The sequence below is a fragment of the Nerophis lumbriciformis genome, linkage group LG25 (genome assembly GCF_033978685.3).
Source record: "Nerophis lumbriciformis linkage group LG25, RoL_Nlum_v2.1, whole genome shotgun sequence".
Taxonomy (NCBI): Eukaryota; Metazoa; Chordata; class Actinopteri; order Syngnathiformes; family Syngnathidae; genus Nerophis; species Nerophis lumbriciformis.
The window spans coordinates 3,204,813-3,232,788 of NC_084572.2; the positions used below are offsets into that span (position 1 = coordinate 3,204,813).

At 40.4% G+C, this 27,976-nt stretch overlaps 1 protein-coding gene across 1 annotated transcript; it reads left to right on the plus strand.

Moving 5' to 3' along the window:
* The first annotated feature begins 5,949 nt into the window (after window positions 1–5,949).
* On the plus strand, window positions 5,950–27,710 carry tmem19 (transmembrane protein 19). The gene is made up of 8 exons (XM_061983571.2): window positions 5,950–6,139; window positions 6,426–6,573; window positions 12,322–12,435; window positions 12,500–12,637; window positions 14,034–14,110; window positions 14,178–14,355; window positions 26,793–27,002; window positions 27,071–27,710. Exons 2-8 carry the CDS (start codon window positions 6,468–6,470, stop codon window positions 27,229–27,231), a joined length of 984 nt encoding a protein of 327 aa, XP_061839555.1. The 5' UTR covers window positions 5,950–6,139; window positions 6,426–6,467; the 3' UTR covers window positions 27,232–27,710.
* The last annotated feature ends 266 nt before the right edge of the window (window positions 27,711–27,976 follow it).

The window sequence follows — 27,976 nt, forward strand, 5'->3', positions numbered from 1 at the left end:
GGCGAAAACGGGCTTCCATATCTAAACGCAGAAAGAAAGTCCATCCATCCATCCATTTCCTACCGCTTGTCCCTTTCAAGATCGCGGGGGATGCTGGAGCCTATCTCAGCTGCATTGTGGCGGAAGGCGGGGTACACCCTGGACAAGTCGCCACCTCATCACAGAGCCAGAAAGAAAGTCATAATTATGAAATACAAAATTGAAATTATGAGATTAAAAAGTCATTATTTCGAAAAATCGAAATTATGAGACAAGAAAGTCGAAACTATGAGGTAAAAAGTCATAATTATGGGATAAGAAATACTTTTTTATTTCATAATTATGACTTTTTGTCTCATAATGACTTTTTAAAATCATAACTACGATTTTTTATGTCATAACTATGTTTTACCATTGGCTATTTAAAAAAAAAAAAAATTAAATGAGATTAGAAAGTCAATCACGAGATTAAAAAAAAAATCGAAATTATGAGATAAAAAATATAATTACGAGATTTTTTAAAAAAAATCGAAATTATGAGATAAAAAAATCTGAATTATGAGATTTAAAAAATCGAAATTGTGAGATGAAAAGTCATTATTTTGAAAAATCGAAATTATGAAACAAGAAAGTCGAAACTATGAGGTAAAAAGTCATAATTATGTGATTTTAAAAAAATGTATTTAAAAAAAAAAAAAATTTAAATGAGATTAGAAAGTCAATCACCTAGATAAAAAAAAAATCGAAATTATGAGATAAAAAATATAATTACGAGATTAAAAAAAAATCGAAATTATGAGATAAAAAAAAATCGAAATTATGAGATAAAAAAATCAGGATTATGAGATTTAAAAAATCGAAATTGTGAGATGAAAAGTCATTATTTTGAAAAGTCGAAATTATGAAACAAGAAAGTCGAAACTATGAGGTAAAAAGTCATAATTATGTGATTAAATTTTTTTTTATTTCATAATCATGACTTTATCCCATACTAATGACTTTTTTAAAATCATAATTACGACTTTTTATGTCATAACTATGTTTTACCATTGGCTATTTTTTTCAGTGGCGAAAACGGGCTTCCATATCTAAACGCAGAAAGAAATTCCATCCCTCCATCCATTTCCTACCGCTTGTCTCTTTCGTGATCGAAATTATGAGATAAAAAAAAATCATTATTTCGAAAAATCGAAATTATGAGACAATAAAGTCGAAACTATGAGGTAAAAAGTCATAATTATTTGATTAAAAAAAAACAAAAACGTTTTATTTCATAATAATAACTTTTTATGTCATAATTATGTTTTACCATCGTTTGTCTTTTTTTGTGGCGTAAACGGGCTTCCATATCTAAACGCAGAAAGAAAGTCCATCCATCCATCCATTTCCTACCGCTTGTCCCTTTCGGGATCGCAGGGGGTGCTGGAGCCTATCTCAGCTTCATTCGGACGGAAGGCGGGGTACACCCTGGACAAGTCGCCATCTCATCACAGAGCCAGAAAGAAAGTCATAATTATGAAATACAAAATTGAAATTATGAGATTAAAAAGTCATTATTTCGAAAAATCGAAATTATGAGACAAGAAAGTCGAAACTATGAGGTAAAAAGTCATAATTATGGGATAAGAAATACTTTTTATTTCATAATTATGACTTTTTGTCTCATAATAATGACTTTTTAAAATCATAACTACGATTTTTTTATGTCATAACTATGTTTTACCATTGGCTATTTAAAAAAAAAAAATTTAAATGAGATTAGAAAGTCAATCACGAGATTTAAAAAAAAATCGAAATTATGAGATAAAAAATATAATTACGAGATTAAAAAAAATCGAAATTATGAGATAAAAAAAATCTGAATTATGAGATTTAAAAAATCGAAATTGTGAGATGAAAAGTCATTATTTTGAAAAGTCGAAATTATGAAACAAGAAAGTCGAAACTATGAGGTAAAAAGTCATAATTATGTAATTAAAAAAAAAATTATTAAAAAAAAAAATTTTAAATTTAAATGAGATTAGAAAGTCAATCACGAGATAAACAAAAATCGAAATTATGAGATAAAAAATATAATTACGAGATTAAAAAAATCGAAATTATGAGATAAAAAAATCGAAATTATGAGATAAAAAAATCAGAATTATGAGATTTAAAAAATCTAAATTGTGAGATGAAAAGTCATTATTTTGAAAAATCGAAATTATGAAACAAGAAAGTCGAAACTATGAGGTAAAAAGTCATAATTATGTGATTAAAAAAAATGTAATGTAATGACTTTATCCCATAGTAATGACTTTTTTTAAATCATAATTACGACTTTTTATGTCATAACTATGTTTTACCATTGGCTATTTTTTTCAGTGGCGAAAACGGGCTTCCATATCTAAGCGCAGATAGAAAGTCCATCCATTTTCTACCGCTTGTCCCTTTCGGGATCTTAATTATGAGATAAAAAAAAATCATTATTTCGAAAAGTCGAAATTATGAGACAATAAAGTCGAAACTATGAGGTAAAAAGTCATAATTATTTCATTAAAAAAACAAAAAACTTTTTATTTCATAATAATAACTTTTTATGTCATAACTATGTTTTACCATTGGCTATTTAAAAAAAAAAAAAAATTAAATGAGATTAGAAAGTCAATCACGAGATAAAAAAGAAAATCAAAATTATGAGATAAAAAATATAATTACGAGATTAAAAAAAATCGAAATTATGAGATAAAAAAATCAGAATTATGAGATTTAAAAAATCGAAATTGTGAGATGAAAAGTCATTATTTTGAAAAGTCGAAATTATGAAACAAGAAAGTCGAAACTATGAGGTAAAAAGTCATAATTATGTGATTTAAAAAAAATTTATTTAAAATTTTTTTTTTTTAAATGAGATTAGAAAGTCAATCACGAGATAAACAAAAATCGAAATTATGAGATAAAAAATATAATTACGAGATTTAAAAAATCGAAATTATGAGATAAAAAAATCGAAATTATGAGATAAAAAAATCTGAATTATGAGATTTAAAAAATCTAAATTGTGAGATGAAAAGTCATTATTTTGAAAAATCGAAATTATGAAACAAGAAAGTCGAAACTATGAGGTAAAAAGTCATAATTATGTGATTAAAAAAAAAATTTAACATTTTTTTTAAAATTTAAATAAGATTAGAAAGTCAATCACGAGATTAAAAAAAAATCGAAATTATGAGATAAAAAATATAATTACGAGATTAAAAAAAAATCGAAATTATGAGATAAAAAAATCGAAATTATGAGATTAAAAAATCAGAATTATGAGATTTAAAAAATCTAAATTGTGAGATGAAAAGTCATTATTTTGAAAAGTCGAAATTATGAAACAAGAAAGTCGAAACTATGAGGTAAAAAGTCATAATTATGTGATTTAAAAAAAATTATTAAAAAAAAAAAATTTAAATTTAAATGAGATTAGAAAGTCAATCACGAGATTAAAAAAAAATCGAAATTATGAGATAAAAAATATAATTACGAGATTAAAAAAAAAAATCGAAATTATGAGATAAAAAAAATCGAAATTATGAGATAAAAAAATCAGAATTATGAGATTTAAAAAATCTAAATTGTGAGATGAAAAGTCATTATTTTGAAAAGTCGAAATTATGAAACAAGAAAGTCGAAACTATGAGGTAAAAAGTCATAATTATGTGATTTTTTAAAAAATTATTAAAAAAAAAATTTTTTTTTAAATGAGATTAGAAAGTCAATCACGAGATAAAAAAAAATCGAAATTATGAGATAAAAAATATAATTACGAGATTAAAAAAAAAATCGAAATTATGAGATAAAAAAAATCGAAATTATGAGATAAAAAAAATCAGAATTATAAGATTTAAAAAATCGAAATTGTGAGATGAAAAGTCATTATTTTGAAAAGTCGAAATTATGAAACAAGAAAGTCGAAACTATGAGGTAAAAAGTCATAATTATGTGATTTAAAAAAAAATGTATTTCATAATCATGACTTTATCCCATAGTAATGACTTTTTTAAAATTATAATTACGACTTTTTATGTCAAAACTATGTTTTACCATTGGCTATTTTTTTCAGTGGCGAAAACGGGCTTCCATATCTAAGCGCAGAAAGAAAGTCCATCCATTTTCTACCGCTTGTCCCTTTCGGGATCTTAATTATGAGATAAAAAAATTATTATTTCGAAAAGTCGAAATTATGAGACAATAAAGTCGAAACTATGAGGTAAAAAGTCATAATTATTTGATTTTTAAAAAACAAAAAACGTTTTATTTCATAATAATAGCTTTTTATGTCATAACTATGTTTTACCATTGGCTATTTAAAAAAAAAAAAATTAAATGAGATTAGAAAGTCAATCACGAGATTTAAAAAAAAAAATCGAAATTATGAGATAAAAAATATAATTACGAGATTAAAAAAAATCGAAATTATGAGATAAAAAAATCAGAATTATGAGATTTAAAAAATCGAAATTGTGAGATGAAAAGTCATTATTTTGAAAAGTCGAAATTATGAAACAAGAAAGTCGAAACTATGAGGTAAAAAGTCATAATTATGTGATTTAAAAAAATGTATTTAAAATTTTTTTTATTTAAATGAGATTAGAAAGTCAATCATGAGATAAAAAAAATCGAAATTATGAGATAAAAAATATAATTACGAGATTTAAAAAAAATCGAAATTATGAGATAAAAAAATCGAAATTATGAGATGAAAAAATCAGAATTATGAGATTTAAAAAATCTAAATTGTGAGATGAAAAGTCATTATTTTGAAAAGTCGAAATTATGAAACAAGAAAGTCGAAACTATGAGGTAAAAAGTCATAATTATGTGATTAAATTTTTATTTATTTCATAATCATGACTTTATCCCATCGTAATGACTTTTTTTAAATCATAATTACGACTTTTTATGTCATAACTATGTTTTACCATTGGCTATTTTTTTCAGTGGCAAAAACGGGCTTCCATATCTAAACGCAGAAAGAAAGTCCATCCATTTCCTACCGCTTGTCTCTTTCGTGATCGAAATTGTGAGATAAAAAAAATCATTATTTCGAAAAGTCGAAATTATGAGACAATAAAGTCGAAACTATGAGGTAAAAAGTCATAAGTATTTGATTAAAAAAACAAAAAACGTTTTATTTCATAATAATAGCTTTTTATGTCATAACTATGTTTTACCATTGGCTATTTAAAAAAAAAAAAATTAAATGAGATTAGAAAGTCAATCACGAGATAAAAAAAAAAATCGAAATTATGAGATAAAAAATATAATTACGAGATTAAAAAAAATCGAAATTATGAGATAAAAAAATCAGAATTATGAGATTTAAAAAATCGAAATTGTGAGATGAAAAGTCATTATTTTGAAAAGTCGAAATTATGAAACAAGAAAGTCGAAACTATGAGGTAAAAAGTCATAATTATGTGATTAAAAAAAATGTATTTAAAATTTTTTTTATTTAAATGAGATTAGAAAGTCAATCATGAGATAAAAAAAAAATCGAAATTATGAGATAAAAAATATAATTACGAGATTTAAAAAAAATCGAAATTATGAGATAAAAAAATCGAAATTATGAGATAAAAAAATCAGAATTGGCTATTTTTTTCAGTGGCGAAAACGGGCTTGCATATCTAAACGCAGAAAGAAATTCCATCCATCCATCCATTTCCTACCGCTTGTCTCTATCGGGATCGAAATTATGATATAAAAAAAAATCATTATTTCGAAAAGTCGAAATTATGAGACAATAAAGTCGAAACTATGAGGGTAAAAAGTCATAAAAAAAACAAAAAACGTTTTATTTCATAATAATAACTTTTTATGTCATAATTATGTTTTACCATTGTTTGTCTTTTTTTGTGGCGTAAACGGGCTTCCATATTTTAACGCATTATTTTTAATACAAGAAAACAGAAGCGGTCCCTTTAAATGTGTTCCCGGAAGTACGTCACGTCACTTCCGGTTTAAGTGCGCGCTGTCGCTGATAGTTCTCTTTTCTGCCTTTCAGGGCAACTAAACTCTCAAACTATCAACTGCAACTCTTTTTGTAACATATGTGCGACTTTAAAACTACTACCGCAGTCGGTAAAAAAAAGTGTGGGAGAATACGTGGCGATGACCGCTGACGAGACTGGTGAGTTTACGCACCGTTTTTTTTTTTTTTTAATCAAACTAGTCCGACTCATTTTTGAATATTCCTGTCAGTTTTCGCTGACAACACGGTGTAAGCCTGCATGTGTGCGTTGTACTGTCAACAATAGAACGAGCTAAATGTGTGCAAAATGTAAAAAAAAAATCAACATTATGAAGAGCGATTTCAAGTGGCTTGTGCAGCCCTTTGAGACACTCGTGATTTAGGGCTATATAAGTAAAAACATTGATTGATTGATTGATTGAAGTTAAACATATTGTGTCTGCAGCCTGTTTCCAGAGCAACGTCTGCAATTGAGGCCAAGAGGGAGATGCAGGAGAACTTGAAGATGATGGCAGACATGATCCTGCTCTGTGCCACCTTGGCCCTGTCCCTCTTCTTCTGGATGCTGTCCCTCACCATCAGCACCTACTCAGGTGAACGTCCGATCAATAACCTCACTTCGCCGTGGCATCGAATCAATCGCTCTAGCAGGTATGGAGATCGGGTTCTCGTGCTCCCCCCGTGGCTCCGCCCGGAACATTCCCTGATGTTCCTCAAGTTTTAAAAAGTAGACCCTTCTATGAAGGGTCAGGCGCTTGCTGCTGAATGATCTTCATTTATGTGTCGTGGAGCTGCAGCACAATGAGCCTTTCATGGGTGTCTGCTCCGACGTAAAGAGCGGGAAGTGGAACACATGATCCTCAGTTCAGGCGGAGACGTTCTCTGTCCGTGCTGGTTGGCTTTTTCAGGAATCCCGACCACGACCATTTGCATCGCTATCGGCGTGTGACTAACACGTTGACATGGGCGCGAGTGTTGTTGTAACCCGATCATCCAGCTGTCGAGGGACGATTCGATTCAGAATTCCAAACAGACTCTCCACTGTGTGTTATTAGGCATAATAATTACAACTAGAACATTCCAGCGGACATTTTGATGCCATCTGTGCCCTGGACCTCTGGCCGGAAGTGAATTTGAATTAGTGGATTATATTTTACAAACCCCGTTTCCATATGAGTTGGGAAATTGTGTTAGATGTAAATATAAACGGAATACAATGATTTGCAAATCATTTTCAACCCATATTCAGTTGAATGCACTACAAAGACAAGATATTTGATGTTCAAATTCATAAACTTAATTTTTCCATCCATCCATCCATCCATCTTCTTCCGCTTATCCGAGGTCGGGTCGCGGGGGCAGCAGCCTAAGCAGGGAAGCCCAGACTTCCCTCTCCCCAGCCACTTCGTCCAGCTCTTCCTGTGGGACCCCGAGGCGTTCCCAGGCCAGCCGGGAGACATACCGTATTTTCCGCACTATAAGGCGCACCGGATTATTAGCCGCACCTTCAATGAATTACATATTTCATAACTTTGTCCACCAATAAGCCGCCCCGGATTATAAGCCGCGCCTACGCTGCGCTAAAGGGAATGTCAAAAAAACAGTCAGATAGTTCAGTCAAACTTTAATAATATATTGAAAACCAGCGTTCTAACAACTCTGTCCCAAAATGTACGCAAATGTGCAATCACAAACATAGTAAAATTCAAAATGGTGTAGAGCAATAGTAACATAATGTTGCTCGAACGTTAATGTCACAACACACAAAATAAACATAGCGCTCACCTTCTGAAGTTATTCTTCATTCGTAAATCCTTCGAATTCTTCGTCTTCGGTGTCCGAATTGAAAAGTTGCGCAAGCGTGGGATCCAAAAATGGCCGGCTCCGTCTCGTCGAAGTCATCGGATTCAGTGTCGCTGTTGTTGTGCAGCAGTTCTGTGAATCCTGCCTTCCGGAAAGCTCGGACCACAGTTGTGACCGAAATATCTGCCCAGGCATTTACGATCCACTGGCAAATGTTGGCGTATGTCGTCCGGCGCTGTCTGCCCGTCTTAGTGAAGGTGTGTTCGCCTTCGGAGCTGTGTGAAAAAAGCCACCCGGCCTCTTCGCGTAAACTTCCCTTAACCACTCGCTCATCTTTTCTTCATCCATCCATCCCTTCGAGTTAGCTTTTATGATGACGCCGGCTGGAAAGGTCTCTTTTGGCAAGGTCTTCCTTTTGAATATCACCATGGGTGGAAGTTAGCATGGCAAGCTAGAACCACAGTGAAGGATGACTTCTCATTCCCTGTGGTGCGAATATTCACCGTACGTGCTCCCGTTCCACAGTGCGGTTCACAGGAATATCAGTTGCTGTGAAATACGGTAGTAATCCGTGTGCGGATGGAGAGATTGCGTCTTTTTATGAACCGGATCCTTGTCGCTTAGTAGGAGCCATTTTGTGGTCTTTACAGATGTAAACAGGAAATGAAACGTACGGTGATATCCGCGCGTTTTTTCTTCTTCTTCTGGGGGCGGGTGGTTGCTTACAGTAGAAGAAGAAGCGCTTCCTGTTCTATGGGGGCGGGTGCTTTCCTTGGCGGTTGCTTGCGTAGAAGAAGAAGCGCTTCCTGTTCTACCGGGAAAAAAGATGGCGGCTGTTTACCGAAGTTGCGAAATCGAAACTTTATGAAAATGAATCGTAATAAAGCGCACCGGGTTATAAGGCGCACTGTCAGCTTTTGAGAAAAATTGTGGTTTTTAGGTGCGCCTTATAGTGCGGAAAATACGGTAGTCTTCCCAACGTGTCCTGGGTCTTCCCCGCGGCCTCCTACCGGTCGGACGTGCCCTAAACACCTCCCTAGGGAGGCGTTCGGGTGGCATCCTGACCAGATGCCCGAACCACCTCATCTGGCTCCTCTCCATGTGGAGGAGCAGCGGCTTTACTTTGAGCTCCCCCCGAATGACAGAGCTTCTCACCCTATCTCTAAGGGAGAGCCCCGCCACCCGGCGGAGGAAACTCATTTCGGCCGCTTGTACCCGTGATCTTGTCCTTTCGGTCATAACCCAAAGCTCATGACCATAGATGAGGATGGGAACGTAGATCGACCGGTAAATCGAGAGCTTTGCCTTCCGGCTCAGCTCCTTCTTCACCACAACGGATCGATACAGCGTCCGCATTACTGAAGACGCCGCACCGATCCGCCTGTCGATCTCACGATCCACTCTTCCCTCACTCGTGAACAAGACTCCGAGGTACTTGAACTCCTCCACTTGGGGCAAGATCTCCTCCCCAACCCGGAGATGGCACTCCACCCTTTTCCGGGCGAGAACCATGGACTCGGACTTTGGAGGTGCTGATTCTCATCCCAGTCGCTTCACACTCGGCTGCGAACCGATCCAGTGAGAGCTGAAGATCCTGGCCAGATGAAGCCATCAGGACCACATCATCTGCAAAAAGCAGAGACCTAATCCTGCAGCCACCAAACCAGATCCCCTCAACGCCTTGACTGCGCCTAGAAATTCTGTCCATAAAAGTTATGAACAGAATCAACTTAATTTTTTTTTTTTTGCAAATAATAATTAACTTAGAATTTCATGGCTGCAACACGTGCCAAAGTAGTTGGGAAAGGGCATGTTCACCACTGTGTTACATGGCCTTTCCTTTTAACAACACTCCGTAAACGTTTGGGAACTGAGGAGACACATTTTTTTAAGCTTCTCAGGTGGAATTCTTTCCCATTCTTGCTTGATGTACAGCTTAAGTTGGTCAACAGTCCGGGGGTCTCCGTTGTGGCTTCATAATGCACCACACATTTTCAATGTGAGACAGGTCTGGACTACAGGCAGGCCAGTTTAGTACCCGCACTCTTTTACTATAAAGCCACGTTGATGTAACACGTGGGATTGGCATTGTCTTGCTGAAATAAGCAGGGGCGTCCATGGTAACGTTGCTTGGATGGCAACATATGTTGCTCCAAAACCTGTATGTACCTTTCAGCATTAATGGCGCCTTCACAGATGTGTAAGTTACCCATGTCTTGGGCACTAATACACCCCCATACCATCACACATGCTGGCTTTTCAACTTTGCGCCTATAACAATCCGGATGGTTCTTTTCCTCTTTGGTCCGGAGGACACGACGTCCACAGTTTCCAAAAGACAATTTGAAATGTGGACTCGTCAGACCACAGAACACTTTTCCACTTTGTATCAGTCCATCTTACATGAGCTCAGGCCCAGCGAAGCCGACGGCGTTTCTGGGTGTTGTTGATAAAACGGTTTTCGCCTTGCATAGGAGAGTTTTAACTTGCACTTACAGATGTAGCGACCAACTGTAGTTACTGACAGTGGGTTTTCTGAAGTGTTCCTGAGCCCATGTGGTGATATCCTTTACACACTGACGTCGCTTGTTGATGCAGTACAGCCTGAGGGATGGAAGGTCACGGGCTTAGCTGCTTACGTGCAGTGATTTCTCCAGATTCTCTGAACCCTTTGATGATATTACGGACCGTAGATGGTGAAATCCCTAAATTCCTTGCAATAGCTGGTTGAGAGAGGTTTTTCTTAAACTGTTCAACAATTTGCTCACGCATTTGTTGACAAATTGGTGACCCTCGCCCCCATCCTTGTTTGTGAATGACTGAAGCTACTTTTATACCCAATCATGGCACCCACCTGTTCCCAATTAGCCTGTTCACCTGTGGGATGTTCCAAATAAGTGTTTGATGAGCATTCCTCAACTTTATCAGTATTTATTGCCACCTTTCCCAACTTCTTTGTCACGTGTTGCTGGCATCAAATTCTAAAGTTAATGATTATTTGCAAAAAAACAAAAATGTTTATCAGTTCGAACATCAAATATGTTGTCTTTGTAGCATATTCTTGCTTGATGTACAGCTTAAGTTGTTCAATAGTCCGGGGGTCTCCGTTGTGCTATTTTGGGCTTCATAATGCGCCACACATTTTCAATGGGAGACAGGTCTGGACTACAGGCAGGCCAGTTTAGTACCCGCACTCTTTTACAATAAAGCCACGTTGATGTAACACGTGGCTTGGCATTGTCTTGCTGAAATAAGCAGGGGCGTCCATGGTAACATTGCTTGGATGGCAACATATGTTGCTCCAAAACCTGTATGTACCTTTCAGCATTAATGGCGCCTTCACAGATGTGTAAGTTACCCATGTCTTGGGCACTAATACACCCCCATACCATCACAGATGCTGGCTTTTCAACTTTGCGCCTATAACAATCCGGATGGTTCTTTTCCTCTTTGGTCCGGAGGACACGACGTCCACAGTTTCCAAAAGACAATTTGAAATGTGGACTCGTCAGACCACAGAACACTTTTCCACTTTGTATCAGTCCATCTTAGATGAGCTCAGGCCCAGCGAAGCCGACGGCGTTTCTGGGTGTTGTTGATAAAACGGTTTTCGCCTCGCATAGGAGAGTTTTAACTCGCACTTACAGATGTAGCGGCCAACTGTAGTTACTGACAGTGGGTTTCTGAAGTGTTCCTGAGCCCATGTGGTGATATCCTTTACACACTGACGTCGCTTGTTGATGCAGTACAGCCTGAGGGATCGAAGGTCACGGGCTTAGCTGCTTACGTGCAGTGATACCCTTTGATGATATTACGGACCGTAGATGGTGAAATCCCTAAATTCCTTGCAATAGCTGGTTGAGAGAGGTTTTTCTTAAACTGTTCAACAATTTGCTCACGCATTTGTTGACAAAGTGGTGACCCTCGCCCCATCCTTGTTTGTGAATGACTGAAGCTGCTTTTATACCCAATCATGGCACCCACCTGTTCCCAATTAGCCTGCACACCTGTGGGATGTTCCAAATAAGTGTTTGATGAGCATTCCTCAACTTTATCAGTATTTATTGCCACCTTTCCCAACTTCTTTGTCACATGTTGCTGGCATCAAATTCTAAAGTTAATGATTATTTGCAAAAAAAACAAAAATGTTTATGAGTTTGAACATCAAATATGTTGTCTTTGTAGCATATTCAACTGAATATGGGTTGAAAATGATTAGCAAATCATTGTATTCCGTTTATATTTACATCTAACACAATTTCCCAACTCATATGGAAACGGGGTTTGTATATAGTTTTAAATCAATGATTGAAAACTAAGAATCGATTTGGAATTGGGTCAGGGGGTTTTTTGTGCACCCCTTAATGAAAGTTACCAAACGTGGACCCCGACTTAAACAAGTTGAAAAACTTATTGGGGTGTTACCATTTAGTGGTCAATTGTACGGAATATGTACTTGTACTGTGCACTCTACTAATAAAAGTTTCAATCAATCAATCAATGATTAGGTTAGCAACCTTGTGTGTGTCTCTGTGCAGGGACGCTGCAGCCGGTGTCGCCATGGCGATGGTTGACCTCCATCCTGGTCCCCCTGGTGCTGACCATCCGAGCCCTGAATCGACGCAGCTTGGACCGCTCGGGGGCTCTGGGAGGTGCGTGTTCAAAAAGTCCCGCAGCTTCTCTTGTCGTCGCGTGACGTCTTCTGTGCGTCAACAGCCATGTTGGTGGGCTTTGTGTTGACCATGGCCAACTTCAGCTTCTTCTCTTCGCTGCTGGTTTTCTTCTTCACCTCCTCCAAACTGACCCGCTGGGGGGAAGCACAGAAGAAGAAAATAGACGCAGAGTACAAAGAAGGTATGTGATTTAGGGCTGCAGCTAACGATTATTTTTCTATCGATTAATCTATGGATTATTTTTTTCGATTAATCGGTTAATCTATAGATTATTTTTTTCGATTAATCTATAGATTATTTTTCCTTTTACCGATTTTTTTTTATTTATTTAAAATGAAGAGGAAAACATAAATGTAGGCCAGTTTTTTCAAAAGGCATGGCTTTTATTTACAAAAAAAAAAGTATGGCCACTCAGTCAACATTGACAACAACATGACAAAATATTCTGTAACAATGTAAACATTTAAAACTTTTAACATTTAACAAAATTAAAAGTAGCTTATTTGCTTTTTAATGTGCAAATATAAAAGTAAACATCCAGTGCAAATCTTAATATTCTGGAATAGTATAAGCATTTCAAAAGTAAAAGTATTGCTTATTTTGCTTTAAAATGTGCAAAAATAAAGATAAACATCCAATACAAAAAAGTGTACAGTGTAAACATTTCAACAAAAGTAAAAGTATTGCTTATTTTGCTTAATAACACAACAATGATAGTATGATTAAAGTAATTGTTGGTTTGTACATAGTATATGTAACTGTTAATGTTGTAAAAGGTATTTGCACAACTAATTAACGTTAGCGTTTGTGACACGTCTTGTGCCGTGGGGTTCTTTCAGGACCGACAGACTGAACGCCAGACGGCTTTGCCAGGTTTACAATCTTTTAATTTTACACAAAGTCTTTTCTCTTCCAACTCTTTTCTCTTTCTTTCCTCGCTTTTCAGCTCCTCTTCCTCGCTCGCTCGTCGTCCCCTGTCTCTTGCGGCGTCGCTCCCGGCGCGCCCCGCCTCGCCGCTCGCTCGCCGCCGCCGCCTCTCCACAGCGTTAAAGAGGAGCGCGTCTTTGTAAACACTGAACAGGCACGCCAAACGCGCCTCTCAGAGCAAACGGTGCTTTAGTTTATGAATTTACAACGCAGATACAAATGACACATTCATGTTTTTGTGTAATGATGACAACGTATACGCACGCGGACGATTGACTTGTTGATGGTGATGGCAAGAACGCTGTCGGGGGTTTTCTTTTCAAATGTTCGTTCATAGCCGTTGTGCTGCTATGATAGGCCATTTCCGCTCGACACAGTGTGCATACAACAACATTATTAGGCCGTTTATTGAAATACTCCCACACTTTTGACGACTTTTGCCGTGCTTTTTTCCCCTCGCTCGCATCGTCTGCTTTGCGCTCCGCCATGACAGTAGTGTGACGTAAATATGCGACGTGCCGACGCACAAAAACGGCGTCGACGTATTTACGTAACCGATGACGTCGACTATGTCGACGCGTCATTTCAGCCTTAATGTGATTGTGTGTGTGTGTGTGTGTGTGCAAGTCTCACATGGTGTGTCACCTCAGGGGGGCAGAGGAACTGGGTCCAGGTCTTCTGCAATGGCGGTGTCCCCACCGAACTGGCGCTGCTCTACATGATCGAGGTCAGTGGCGTGGAAATGTTCTTTGTGCGCCCTTCCACGGTGTGGTCATGTGGCTGCATCCTTCCAGGTGGGTCCGGGTGAGATCCCCATCGACTTCGGCCGGCAGTACACGGCCTCCTGGATGTGCTTGTCTCTGTTGGGGGCGCTGGCCTGCAGCGCGGGCGACACCTGGGCCTCGGAGCTGGGGCCCGTCCTCAGCCAATCGCGGCCCAGACTCATCACCACCTGGCAGGAGGTCCCAGCAGGTGAGACTTGAACCAACCTGTCCCGAGTGGCGGGAGGGTTCCTCACGTCCGCTTCTGCTCTCCAGGAAAGGCAGGATTTGTGTTTATCCAGGATAATTTGAGCATTAAGTACAGAAATGAAGTACTAAAAAGCAAGATTTGTTTATCAAGGACAGTTTGAGAATGAAGTTCAGACGTAATGCTCTATAAAGCAACATTTTTTTAATCTAGGATAATGTGTGCATTAAGTGTGGATATGCAGTACTACAAAGCATGAGTTGTTTATCCAGGGTAGTTTGAACATTAAGTACATGCATGCACTACTACTGGCAGGATTTGTGTTGATCAAGAATAGTCTTGAGCATTAAGTACAGAAATGCAGTAGCATACTGTACCTGCCAACTACTCCGGTTTTCCCGTAATTAGTACGGTTTTCATCAACCTATTCCGGGTTACGGTTGCAGTGATAAAAAATACGTTTTTTCATTAATTAAAAAAAAAAATTTAAAACAAAGTTTTATTCACGAAATCGCGTAACAACAATGACAATCGACACTGCTTCCCGTAACTTCCTATCGAGCCATTCCGAATGCCATGCGCGAGGCTATTTATAGCAGCGCTGCCAAGCACGAGGCACCAGTTGCCATTGTTTCCAAACGAGCGAACGATCGTGGAATCAGCCGGAGAAAAATCGCAAACGAGTCTTAAACCGAAAAGAAAACTGCAGTCATTCCGTGAAGAATATTCAAAAGCCTATCCGGGAATAATTATCCGTTCCAAAAAGGGTGAAAACTACGCGAATTGCACCTTGTGCAGACAAGATTTTTCGATCGGACACGGAGGAATTAGCCATGTAAAAGACATATATCCTCAGCCTTCCCGGTAAGGTCTATTCAGGTGTACTGGAGAGGAGGCTACGCCGGATAGTCGAACCTCGGATTCAGGAGGAACAGTGTGGTTTTCGTCCTGGTCGTGGAACTGTGGACCAGCTCTATACTCTCGGCAGGGTCCTTGAGGGTGCATGGGAGTTTGCCCAACCAGTCTACATGTGCTTTGTGGACTTGGAGAAGGCATTCGACCGTGTCCCTCGGGAAGTCCTGTGGGGAGTGCTCAGAGAGTACGGGGTATCGGACTGTCTGATTGTGGCAGTGCGCTCCCTGTATGATCAGTGCCAGAGCTTGGTCCGCATTGCCGGTAGTAAGTCGGACACGTTTCCAGTGAGGGTTGGACTCCGCCAAGGCTGCCCTTTGTCACCGATTCTGTTCATAACTTTTATGGACAGAATTTCTAGGCGCAGTCAAGGCGTTGAGGGGATCTGGTTTGGTGGCTGCAGGATTAGGTCTCTGCTTTTTGCAGATGATGTGGTCCTGATGGCTTCCTCCGGCCAAGATCTTCAGCTCTCACTGGATCGGTTCGCAGCTGAGTGTGAAGCGACTGGGATGAGAATCAGCACCTCCAAGTCCGAGTCCATGGTTCTCGCCCGGAAAAGGGTGGAGTGCCATCTCCGGGTTGGGGAGGAGATCTTGCCCCAAGTGGAGGAGTTCAAGTACCTCGGAGTCTTGTTCACGAGTGGGGGAAGAGTGGATCGTGAGATCGACAGGGGGATCGGTGCGGCGTCTTCAGTAATGCGGACGCTGTATCGATCCGTTGTGGTGAAGAAGGAGCTGAGCCCGGAAGGCATAGCTCTCAATTTACCGGTCGATCTACGTTCCCATCCTCACCTATGGTCATGAGCTTTGGGTTATGACCGAAAGGACAAGATCACGGGTACAAGCGGCCGAAATGAGTTTCCTCCGCCGGGTGGCGGGGCTCTGCCTTAGAGATAGGGTGAGAAGCTCTGTCATCCGGGGGGAGCTCAAAGTAAAGCCGCTGCTCCTCCACATGGAGAGGAGCCAGATGAGGTGGTTCGGGCATCTGGTCAGGATGCCACCCGAACGCCTCCCTAGGGAGGTGTTTAGGGCACGTCCCACCGGTAGGAGGCCGCGGGGAAGACCCAGGACACGTTGGGAAGACTATGTCTCCCGGCTGGCCTGGGAACGCCTCGGAGTCCCACAGGAAGAGCTGGACGAAGTGGCTGGGGAGAGGGAAGTCTGGGCTTCCCTGCTTAGGCTGCTGCCCCCGCGACCCGACCTCGGATAAGCGGAAGAAGATGGATGGATGGATGGAAGACCACGTTGGGACAAAAAAACACAAGTCTAATGCCGTTGCTAGCGATACAAGTGGAAAACTTTCAACGTTTTTCGTCGCCCAAACAGATTCTTTGGATGTGATAAATGCCGAAGTTTTATTTACGGAGGCAATAATTGAGCATGGACTTCCAATCGCTATTTCGGAAAATGTTTCCCGACTCGAAAATCGCCAAAAAATATGGATGTGGTCGAACCAAAACATCAGACATTATTCAGTGTCTTGAAACAGAATCCTCAAAAAGTATGGCCGATGTCATGAAGACAGAACCATTTAGCATGTCGACTGACGGCAGCACCGATTATGACGATGTAAAACTGTACCCCATTTGTGTTCGATATTTCGATGACGACATTGGAAAAGTATTGTCAGTACTTCTGTCTTTGAGGGAATGCAATACGGCTTCCACAGGCGAAAACATTTACAAAATACTCGCGGAAGAAATAGACTCAAACGAAATTACTTGGCAGAATTTGGTTTGCTTTGCTGCCGATAATGCTGCAGTGATGATGGGATCTAAAAAGGGTGTTGCAGCTTTCATTACGGAAACGTCTCCTTCGGTTTACATCGCCGGTAAGTACAGTTCGTAGCATAAAAAAACTCACAAAATATAAAATGTGCTTCGCCCCCCTGAACCCCCCACCAGGACTTTGTCCTGGACCTACCGGGGCCTGCGACCCCTGGACCCTGGCTACTAGGTTTTTCTGATTTCAAAAGTTGGCAGGTATGCAGTAGTATGAAGCAGGATTTGTTTATCTAGGATAGTTTGAACATAAAGTACACATATGCAGTACTACTAGTAGTGAAGTGAAGTGACTTTTATTTACAGGTAAAAGCCAGTAAATTATAATATTTTGAAAAACTTGATTTATTTCAGTAATTGCATTCAAAAGGTGTAACTTGTACATTATATTTATTCATTGCACACAGACTGATGCATTCAAATGTTTATTTCATTTAATTTTGATGATTTGAAGTGGCAACATATGAAAATCCAAAATTCCGTGTGTCACAAAATTAGAATATTACTTAAGGCTAATACAAAAAAGGGATTTTTAGAAATGTTGGCCAACTGAAAAGTATGAAAATGAAAAATATGAGCATGTACAATACTCAATACTTGGTTGGAGCTCCTTTTGCCTCAATTACTGCGTTAATGCGGCGTGGCATGGAGTCCATGAGTTTCTGGCACTGCTCAGGTGTTATGAGAGCCCAGGTTGCTCTGATAGTGGCCTTCAACTCTTCTGCGTTTTTGGGTCTGGCATTCTGCATCTTCCTTTTCACAATACCCCACAGATTTTCTATGGGGCTAAGGTCAGGGGAGTTGGCGGGCCAATTTAGAACAGAAATACCATGGTCCGTAAACCAGGCACGGGTAGATTTTGCGCTGTGTGCAGGCGCCAAATCCTGTTGGAACTTGAAATCTCCATCTCCATAGAGCAGGTCAGCAGCAGGAAGCATGAAGTGCTCTAAAACTTGCTGGTAGACGGCTGCGTTGACCCTGGATCTCAGGAAACAGACTGGACCGACACCAGCTGGACTGCTGCTGAGTGGTCCAAAGTCATGTTTTCTGACGAAAGCAAATTTTGCATTTCCTTTGGAAATCGAGGTCCCAGAGTCTGGAGGAAGACAGGAGAGGCACAGGATCCACGTTGCCTGAAGTCTAGTGTAAAGTTTCCACCATCAGTGATGGTTTGGGGTGCCATGTCATCTGCTGGTGTCGGTCCACTCTGTTTCCTGAGATCCAGGGTCAACGCAGCCGTCAACCAGCAAGTTTTAGAGCACTTCATGCTTCCTGCTGCTGACCTGCTCTATGGAGATGGAGATTTCAAGTTCCAACAGGACTTGGCGCCTGCACACAGCGCAAAATCTACCCGTGCCTGGTTTACGGACCATGGTATTTCTGTTCTAAATTGGCCCGCCAACTCCCCTGACCTTAGCCCCATAGAAAATCTGTGGGGTATTGTGAAAAGGAAGATGCAGAATGCCAGACCCAAAAACGCAGAAGAGTTGAAGGCCACTATCAGAGCAACCTGGGCTCTCATAACACCTGAGCAGTGCCAGAAACTCATCGACTCCATGCCACGCCGCATTAACGCAGTAATTGAGGCAAAAGGAGCTCTAACCAAGTATTGAGTATTGTACATGCTCATATTTTTCATTTTCATACTTTTCAGTTGGCCAACATTTCTAAAAATCCCTTTTTTGTATTAGCCTTAAGTAATATTCTAATTTTGTGACACACGGAATTTTGGATTTTCATTTGTTGCCACTTCAAATCATCAAAATTAAATGAAATAAACATTTGAATGCATCAGTCTGTGTGCAATGAATAAATATAATGTACAAGTTACACCTTTTGAATGCAATTACTGAAATAAATCAAGTTTTTCAAAATATTCTAATTTACTGGCTTTTACCTGTATGCAGTACTACTAGTAGTGAAGTGAAGTGACTTTTATTTATATAGCGCTTTTCTCTAGTGACTCAAAGCGCTTTACATTGTGAAACCGAATATCTAAGTTACATTTTAAAACCAGTGTGGGTGGCACTGGGAGCAGGTGGGTAAAGCGCAGTCACTAGAGGCAGGTGAGGCTGGGCCTCACCTGCCATCATGGAAAGAAAAAAAATGTAAAAAGAAAAAAAATGTATTAAATTGTTATATGTATCCAGTGATTATACTATAAAGTCATTTTCCATTTAACTTCACCAGTTTTAGATAATTTTTATTCAAAATCGCAGAATTTTCACATTTGCCGTTCAAATACTGAGAAGAGACGGTGCGGTGAACAGCAGCCAGTTGAGGCACGTCACTCAAGTGCCTCAACATGGATTCCGGACTCGGCTAACTGCTGGCCTGCTGTGCAGTGAGACTGTATTGCTATATGAACTATATTATACATTTCCAGAGTTTAGTTAGCTGAGGTATATAATGTACAGTGTATTTTGTCAACAACTGTACGTGTGTAACGTATTTCTTGTGCTGAGCGATCATAAAACGGCTGCAAAAGACGCACTGGCTGAGGCTCCAGTAGCCCCGCCTCCTGCACCCCCGCCGTAGAATTGTTATATCAACTAAAGCCCACACTTAAACTTTCCACGTGCAAGATTGAATCTATTTAAAAGTTATTTCATAAGAAGCCAAAAAGTGCAAAAACAATAATGTTCGTGTTGGAGGAGTTGTGAATGACTGCATGGCCACAACATTAGGTACACCTGCAGACTGCAGGTGTATCTAATTCACAACTCCTCCAACACGAACATTATTGTTTTTGCACTTTTTGGCTTCTTATTAAACAACTTTTGTAACCTATTTTCATGGGCTTTTCTCTTTGTGATGTTAAGTTCCTGTTATGCGCTGTTATACAGTATATGCCTTGAGCTCTTATTTTGAAGGCGCCAAGAGCGGAAGTCATGACATGGAGTGGAGCGGAGGTTTTTGAAAGAAGGTAAATAAAGTGGTCCTCGTGTAAACTGGAGCCTCCGTGTTTGTTATTTTGTAGTTTCATACAGTATAGGCGACATTTATAAACCCTCGGTTACACTTTTTTAAATAGATTCAATCTTGCACGTGGAAAGTTTAAGTGAGGGCTTTAGTTGTGGACTTCATTTATAAGTAAAGGTAAGACCATAATAACGTTTTTTTTTTAATTAAATGTGCTTTTTTGTGTGCTACAGTTTGTATGTGTAAAGTTAAAGTTAAGTTAAAGTAGCAATGATTGTCACACACACACTAGGTGTGGTGAAATTTGTCATCTGCATTTGACCCACCCCCTTGTTCACCCCCTGGGAGGTGAGGGGAGCAGTGGGCAGCAGCGGCGCCGCGCCCGGGAATCATTTTTGGTGATTTAACCCCCAATTCCAACCCTTGATGCTGGTATGAGCTTTTAAACATAACCCGTTAACTGCTGCCAATCAAATGGTGAATAAGATACTCTTTAGGGTTCATATGTTTGTAAATCTGACTGTGATGAAGTCAGTGCCTCACCAGCCATCAACCTCACCGTGTTGTGCATTAAATATAGATATGTAGTACTACAAAGCATGAGTTGTTTATCCAGGATAACATAAAGCACATATATGCAGTATTCATACTTGAGACTCCCGAAATTCAGCGCCTCTCCCGAAAACCTCCCGGGACAAATTTTCTCCCGAAAATCTCCCGAAATTCAGGCGGAGCTGGAAGCCACGCCCCCTCCAGCTCCATGCGGACCCGAGTGACGTCAGGTGCGCAACACCGCGTAAATCGTTAGGCCAACCAAAAAGTAACCCCAGTACGCTATAGCCAACATTCACCAGGAGATGGCAACAGACAAACATAGATCACTATTACATTCCTCCCCTTTTAGAAATGTATAGAAGTTACTCAAAATAAATAAACAACCCAACCAAAAAATGCAGCAGCTCAATTAAAAAACTGTACTTAAGCCACATTCTTTTCTTTCTTTTTTTAGTACTGAACTCTAAACCCTCATTTGTAAAAAAAAAAATAACATGCTTATTATACAAACAGTATTTGTACACCTTTAACACAGATTTTTATACTGTCTTCAGAGATTCAGTTTTTTTGGTGGTACTCGAAACCTTTCTGGGTACCTGCAAAAGGGTTTTCAGCATGGTTAGAAAAATAGTGACAGAGAATAGAACAAGGATGGACAATTCAACCCTTAACTCAATGATGAGTAGATGAGTGTTATGTGTGTGTGTATATGTGTAAATAAATGAACACTGAAATTGAAGTATTTCTTTTATATATATATATATATATATATATATATGTCTTAATAAGGTTATCCAAAAAATAGTGCTCGATACCGTAGTAGAGCGCAATATATGTATGTGTGGGGAAAAAATCACAAGACTATTTCATCTCTACAGGCCTGTTTCATGAGGGGTTCCCTCAATCATCAGGAGATTTTAATGGGAGCATTCACATACCATGGTTTATATAGGGCACAGAGTGGGTGGGTACAGGCTGGCGTAGGGGCGTGGTGATTGGCTCATGTGTTACCTAGGAGGTGTTTCCGTCTGTGGCGGCATGCTGATACAATTTCGCTGCGCTTGTTGAGGGATGACAGGTCTGGATTGTATATAATAAACAGTTTCTCTTTCAAGCATAGGTTGCATCTTTTATTACCACTATTGTAAGGTGTGCTGGATGCAAGAATTTGCCATGTTATTGAATATTCAACATTATTGTCTTTGAGGTCCCAAATGTGTTTGCTGAGTTCTGTGGTATTCCGCAGGTTTTGGTTCCTGAAAGAAGCCTTGTGATTGTTCCATCTGGTTTTAAACTCTCCCTCGGTTAATCCTACATATGTGTCGGATGTGTTAATGTCCTTGCGTGTTACATTAGATTGGTAGACAACTGATGTTTGTAATATATATATATATATATATATATATATATATATATATATATATATATATATATAATAAAATAAATATATATATATATAGCTAGAATTCACTGAAAGTCAAGTATTTCTTATATATATATATATATATATATATATGTATGTATGTGTGGGAAAAAAAATCACAAGACTATTTCATCTCTACAGGCCTGTTTCATGAGGGGGGGTACCCTCAAATCGTCAGGAGATTGAGTACCCTCAATCTCCTGACGATTGAGGGTACCCCCCTCATGAAACAGGCCTGTAGAGATGAAATAGTCTTGTGATTTTTTTTCCCACACATACATATATTGCGCTCTACTACGGTATCGAGCACTATTTTTTTGGATAACCTTATTAAGACATATATATATATATATATATATATATATAATAAAATAAATATATATATATATATAGCTAGAATTCACTGAAAGTCAAGTATTTCTTATATATATATATATGTATATTAGAGATGCGCGGATAGGCAATTATTTCATCCGCAACCGCATCAGAAAGTCGTCAACCATCCGCCATCCACCCGATGTAACATTTGATCAGAACCGCACCCGCCCGCTGTTATATATCTAATATAGACGATGCAAGGCATTAGTGAGGTTATAAAGCTTTTGCCTGTTAAAGAAAGGAGACTGATCCAATGCAGCACAGACATTCGCGTGCCACGCTGTCACGACCCAGACGCACACCAGTGCGCAATCATATGGGAGCCGCGCTGAGCGCACCTCCAAGCGCGTCTCGCTGCCGGCGACGGCCGGGTATGGGCCCGACGCTCCAGCGCCATCCATTTTCAGGGCTAGTTGATTCGGCAGGTGGGTTGTTACACACTCCTTAGCGGGTTCCGACTTCCATGGCCACCGCCCTGCTGTCTATATCAACCAGGGTGAGCCCCACCCCTTTCGTGAGCGCACTGCGCGCGGAGTGACCCCTGTTACGCGCCCCCGGCAACAGGGGTGGCGGGCAGGTAAGCTGCGCGGGCGGAGCGCGCGGAGCGACCCCTGTTACGAGCCCCCAGCCACGGGGGTGGCGGGCAGGTAAGCTGCTTACCTGCTGCGCGTGACGCCGGCCGCGGCGAAGGCGGACGAGGCGGGGTGTCAGTGCGGTGGGCGCGGTGGTGACCCTGGACGTGCGTCGGGCCCTTCTCGCGGATCGCCTCAGCTACGGCTCCCGGTGGGGCCCTCTCGGGGGAAGGGGCCTCGGTCCCGGACCCCGGCGAGGCGTCCCTTCTCCGCTCCGTAAAAGTGTCCATCTCTTTTTCTTTTTTTTTTCTTCTGTTGTGGCATATGCTGCAGGTGCCTGCTCGTTTTTCGTATGTTCAAGTTTATTCACAATACCATATAAAAAATACAATAGTAGTAAAATATCATCATTTAAAGATGTTGGTACGTGAAAGGGTCCCCCAAATAAGCTAGAAGAAGCTTTTGACAGGGGGTCCAGAGGATAGAATATACATGGAATGATGGAATATACATGGAATGATGAAACATGGTAGCAAGTACAACAACAAAAAACAAAACAAAAAACAACGCTATATGATTAACACAAGATAATAGTACTAAAGCAAGCATACACATACATACATACATTCATTCAACCATGCAAAACCCAACAGTAGTCTACCCTACATGAGGCATTAAATATAGGTGGTTAATAGATAAGTTTTTAGTTTATTTTTGAAGTTGGAGAATGGATACAGCATCTTGAGGTTCTCATTAAGCCGGTTCCAAATCTTTGGTCCCCTGCATACAACACTTCGAGCGGTACAATCCAGTAAACGATGTTTCCCTGATATCAAATCTAAGTTAGGAGTGTTGTGGGCATGCTGGGGATGGTAGATAGGAACCAAGCTACAGAGCCTTAAATTCAGCCTGTAAATGACTTGACAGGTTAAACAAGCATTTTGATAAATATTGAACTCTGTCAGTCTTAAGAGATGATAATTATGGAATAGATGTGGAGTGGGGGCATTAAACTTGGACCATGACAGGGCCCGTATCATTTTCTTTTGCATGGATTCTAATTTGTGAAGGTAGGTAGGGAAGGTGTTACACCAGATGACATTACAGTAGTTTAGATGTGCTTCAAAGAGAGTTTTATATAGTGTGAGTAGAGCATAAAGAGGAAGATAATGACGAAGGTGAAAGAACAGGCCAACATATTTGGATAATTTGTTTAACAGATGGCTAATGTGACATTTGAAATTGAGGTATTCGTCAATGATGACCCCCAGGAATGTTGTGGAGTACACTCTCTGTATTTCCTGCCCATTGATGTTGATATGGCAGTGCTCAGTATTTGTCCGCTTTTTATTAGAACGAAATAGAATAAAATTTGTTTTATTCACATTAAGTGAGAGCTTATTGCACTTGAACCAGGAATCTACTTTCACAAGCTCTGAATTGACAGTTACTTGTAGATGGTGTAGGCTCCTGTGTGAGGTAAACACATTTGTATCGTCAGCAAAAATTATTTTATGAAAAGTTTCGGAGGAGTTTACAAAATCATTTATGTATAGGATAAAAAGGAGAGGCCCCAAGATGGATCCCTGGGGAACCCCATAATTTATGGTCATACAGGGTGAATTGTGATCATTGACGCATACACATTGCTGCCTTCCGTATAGGTAAGAGCGGAACCAATCGAGAGGTACCCCTCTGACACCATAGTGATATAGCTTATACAATAAGATCTCAAAGTCTATTGTGTCAAAGGCCTTGGATAGATCCAAAAAAATGCCAATACCGCATTTTCCTTCTTCAATACAGTCATTGACCTTTTCCAAAAGGTCGAGTATAGCCATACAGGTGGTGCTTTTTTTACGAAAACCATATTGGGAGGGGACAAGGATATTTAGTTTTTCCAGAAAGCCATTCAGTCGGTTATAGACCACTTTCTCAAATATTTTTGAAAATGTTGGTAAAATTGAAATTGGCCTATAATTGTTCATATTATTTTTATCACCTGATTTAAAAATTGGGATTATTTTTGCCACTTTGGACATTTTGGGTACAATGCCAGCACTAAGTGACAGGTTTATGCAGTGACAGAGAGGATTTATGATCACATTTGCTATGGCTTTCAAGATTTTGCTACATATCCCGTCCACTCCAGCTGTATGTGATGACTTTAGGTCCATAATGATCGTATAAAGCTCATTGATGTCGGTTGGCTGCATGAAAAAGGAGCTAGGGTAGCTGCCTGATAAAAATTCTTTAAAGGAATACCCTGGAGGTTGACCTATTTTACTAAATAGGTTTTTCCCAATAGAAGCAAAAAATGTATTAAAACTATTGGCAAGATCAGCCCTATTTGACCCTGTATCCGGAACAATGTGGGTCACAACATTTAACTATGTATATATATTTCCCAATTGGTTTAACTGCCACCCGCCTGAATCTATTTAAAATCTAATTTTTTTTTATTTCAACCGCCCGACCCGACCCGACCCGCGGATAAAATCTAATTTTTTTAAATTTCATCCACCCGATCCGCGGATAATCCGCGGACGTGCCCGCAAACCGCGCATCTCTAATATATATATATATATATATAATAAAATAAATATATATATATAGCTAGAATTCACTGAAAGTCAAGTATTTCTTATATATATATATATATGTATATTAGAGATGCGCGGATAGGCAATTATTTCATCCGCAACCGCATCAGAAAGTCGTCAACCATCCGCCATCCACCCGATGTAACATTTGATCAGAACCGCACCCGCCCGCTGTTATATATCTAATATAGACGATGCAAGGCATTAGTGAGGTTATAAAGCTTTTGCCTGTTAAAGAAAGGAGACTGATCCAATGCAGCACAGACATTCGCGTGCCACGCTGTCACGACCCAGACGCACACCAGTGCGCAATCATATGGGAGCCGCGCTGAGCGCACCTCCAAGCGCGTCTCGCTGCCGGCGACGGCCGGGTATATGGGCCCGACGCTCCAGCGCCATCCATTTTCAGGGCTAGTTGATTCGGCAGGTGGGTTGTTACACACTCCTTAGCGGGTTCCGACTTCCATGGCCACCGTCCTGCTGTCTATATCAACCAGGGTGAGCCCCACCTCTTTCGTGAGCGCACTGCGCGCGGAGTGACCCCTGTTACGTGCCCCCGGCAACAGGGGTGGCGGGCAGGTAAGCTGCGCGGGCGGAGCGCGCGGAGTGACCCCTGTTACGAGCCCCCGGCCACGGGGGTGGCGGGCAGATAAGCTGCTTACCTGCTGCGCGTGACGCCGGCCGCGGCGAAGGCGGACGAGGCGGGGTGTCGGTGCGGTGGGCGCGGTGGTGACCCTGGACGTGCGTCGGGCCCTTCTCGCGGATCGCCTCAGCTACGGCTCCCGGTGGGGCCCTCTCGGGGGAAGGGGCCTCGGTCCCGGACCCCGGCGAGGCGTCCCTTCTCCGCTCCGTAAAAGTGTCCATCTCTTTTTTTTTTCTTCTTCTGTTGTGGCATATGCTGCAGGTGCCTGCTCGTTTTTCGTATGTGGGTAACAACATTTAACTATGTATATATATTTCCCAATTGCTTTAACTGCCACCCGCCTGAATCTATTTAAAATCTAATTTTTTTTTATTTCAACCGCCCGACCCGCGGATAATCCGCGGACTCCGCGGTTGTGCCCGCAAACCGCGCATCTCTAATGTATATATATATATATAAAAAATACTTGACTTGGTGAATTCTAGCTGTAAATATACTCCTCCCCTCTTAGCCCCGCCCCCAACCAACCACATTAAGTACATGCATGCAGTACTACTAGCAGGATTTGTGTTGCTCAAGAATAGTACAGAAATGCATTGAACCCACCTGTCCAGTCACGGAAGGATTCCTCACGTCCACTTCTGCTCTCCAGGAACCAACGGAGGGGTCACTCACGTCGGACTGGTCGCCAGCTTCTTGGGTGGGCTGGCTGTGGGCGTGGCTTACTTTGCCACCCAGCTGCTATTCGTCAGCGACCTTCACCTGGCCGACCCACAGTGGCCCCTGGTGGTGTACGCCGGCATGGCGGGTTTTCTGGGCTCAGTCCTGGACTCCTTCCTGGGGGCCAAGATGCAGTACTCCGGTACTACACACCTTTTGGGTTTTAAACAACCACTCCTCCTCTCACGCTCACTTCCTGTCTTCGCTCAGGTTACGACTCGAACATCGGGAAGGTGGTGAGTTACCAGTCAACCAGCACGCGGTGGATAAGTGGAAAACCCATCCTGGACAATAACGCCGTCAACCTGTTCTCCTCGGTCATCATCGCACTCATCCTGCCAGGGTTGGCGATGGGGCTGTGGCCACGCTAGGAGCTTTTGTTTTGAAAAGCAGACTTATGTGAAAATACAGAGTTCACTCGAGGTTTTAGCGTGTTCTTACTCCAAGTGATCCTTAGATGGCACTGGGGAAGCTTCTCTTCATTGCAAACATTGTGGACATCTTTTCTGTACATTAATACAAAAAAAGATGTATTGTTATTCATATTCATAATAACAGTAATTGGATTATATTGATGACTAGGAAAAAGACTCCAATGAGCAAGTTGACTTTGCCAATGTACTTCTGTTTTTTTTTCTTTCTTATTTATTTAATTCTTCGTGAGAGAAAAAGGCACTAAAACAAAGTGGGAGAGTGACATTGCCTTCATAGAAAGTATACACACACACACACACACACACACAATCAACTAAAAGAGGATGAACAACCTGCAAATATACTTGGGAGCTGATTGTTTTGTGAGAGATTTACTATGTTTTCCTTCTCAATAAATAAATGAACAGCAAAGTCATCAATGTGATTATCTTTGCAGAAATAATGAAGTGAAACTAAAGCTTATTAAACATACTTTCATTGTGCACAGCTGCAAAGTCGTACTTACATTTGCTATGAAAATAATAGTTTGTAAACAAACACTGCCACTGTTAGGAAGGGAGGGTTCCAAACAAGAAAATATATCTTATTATTGGGAACCTTTAATATGTTGCTTGGTGGTACCTCGCTTGTCGTTACAGTATGATTCGTTTTCAGCATGAATCGGTTTTAGTGTCATTCGGT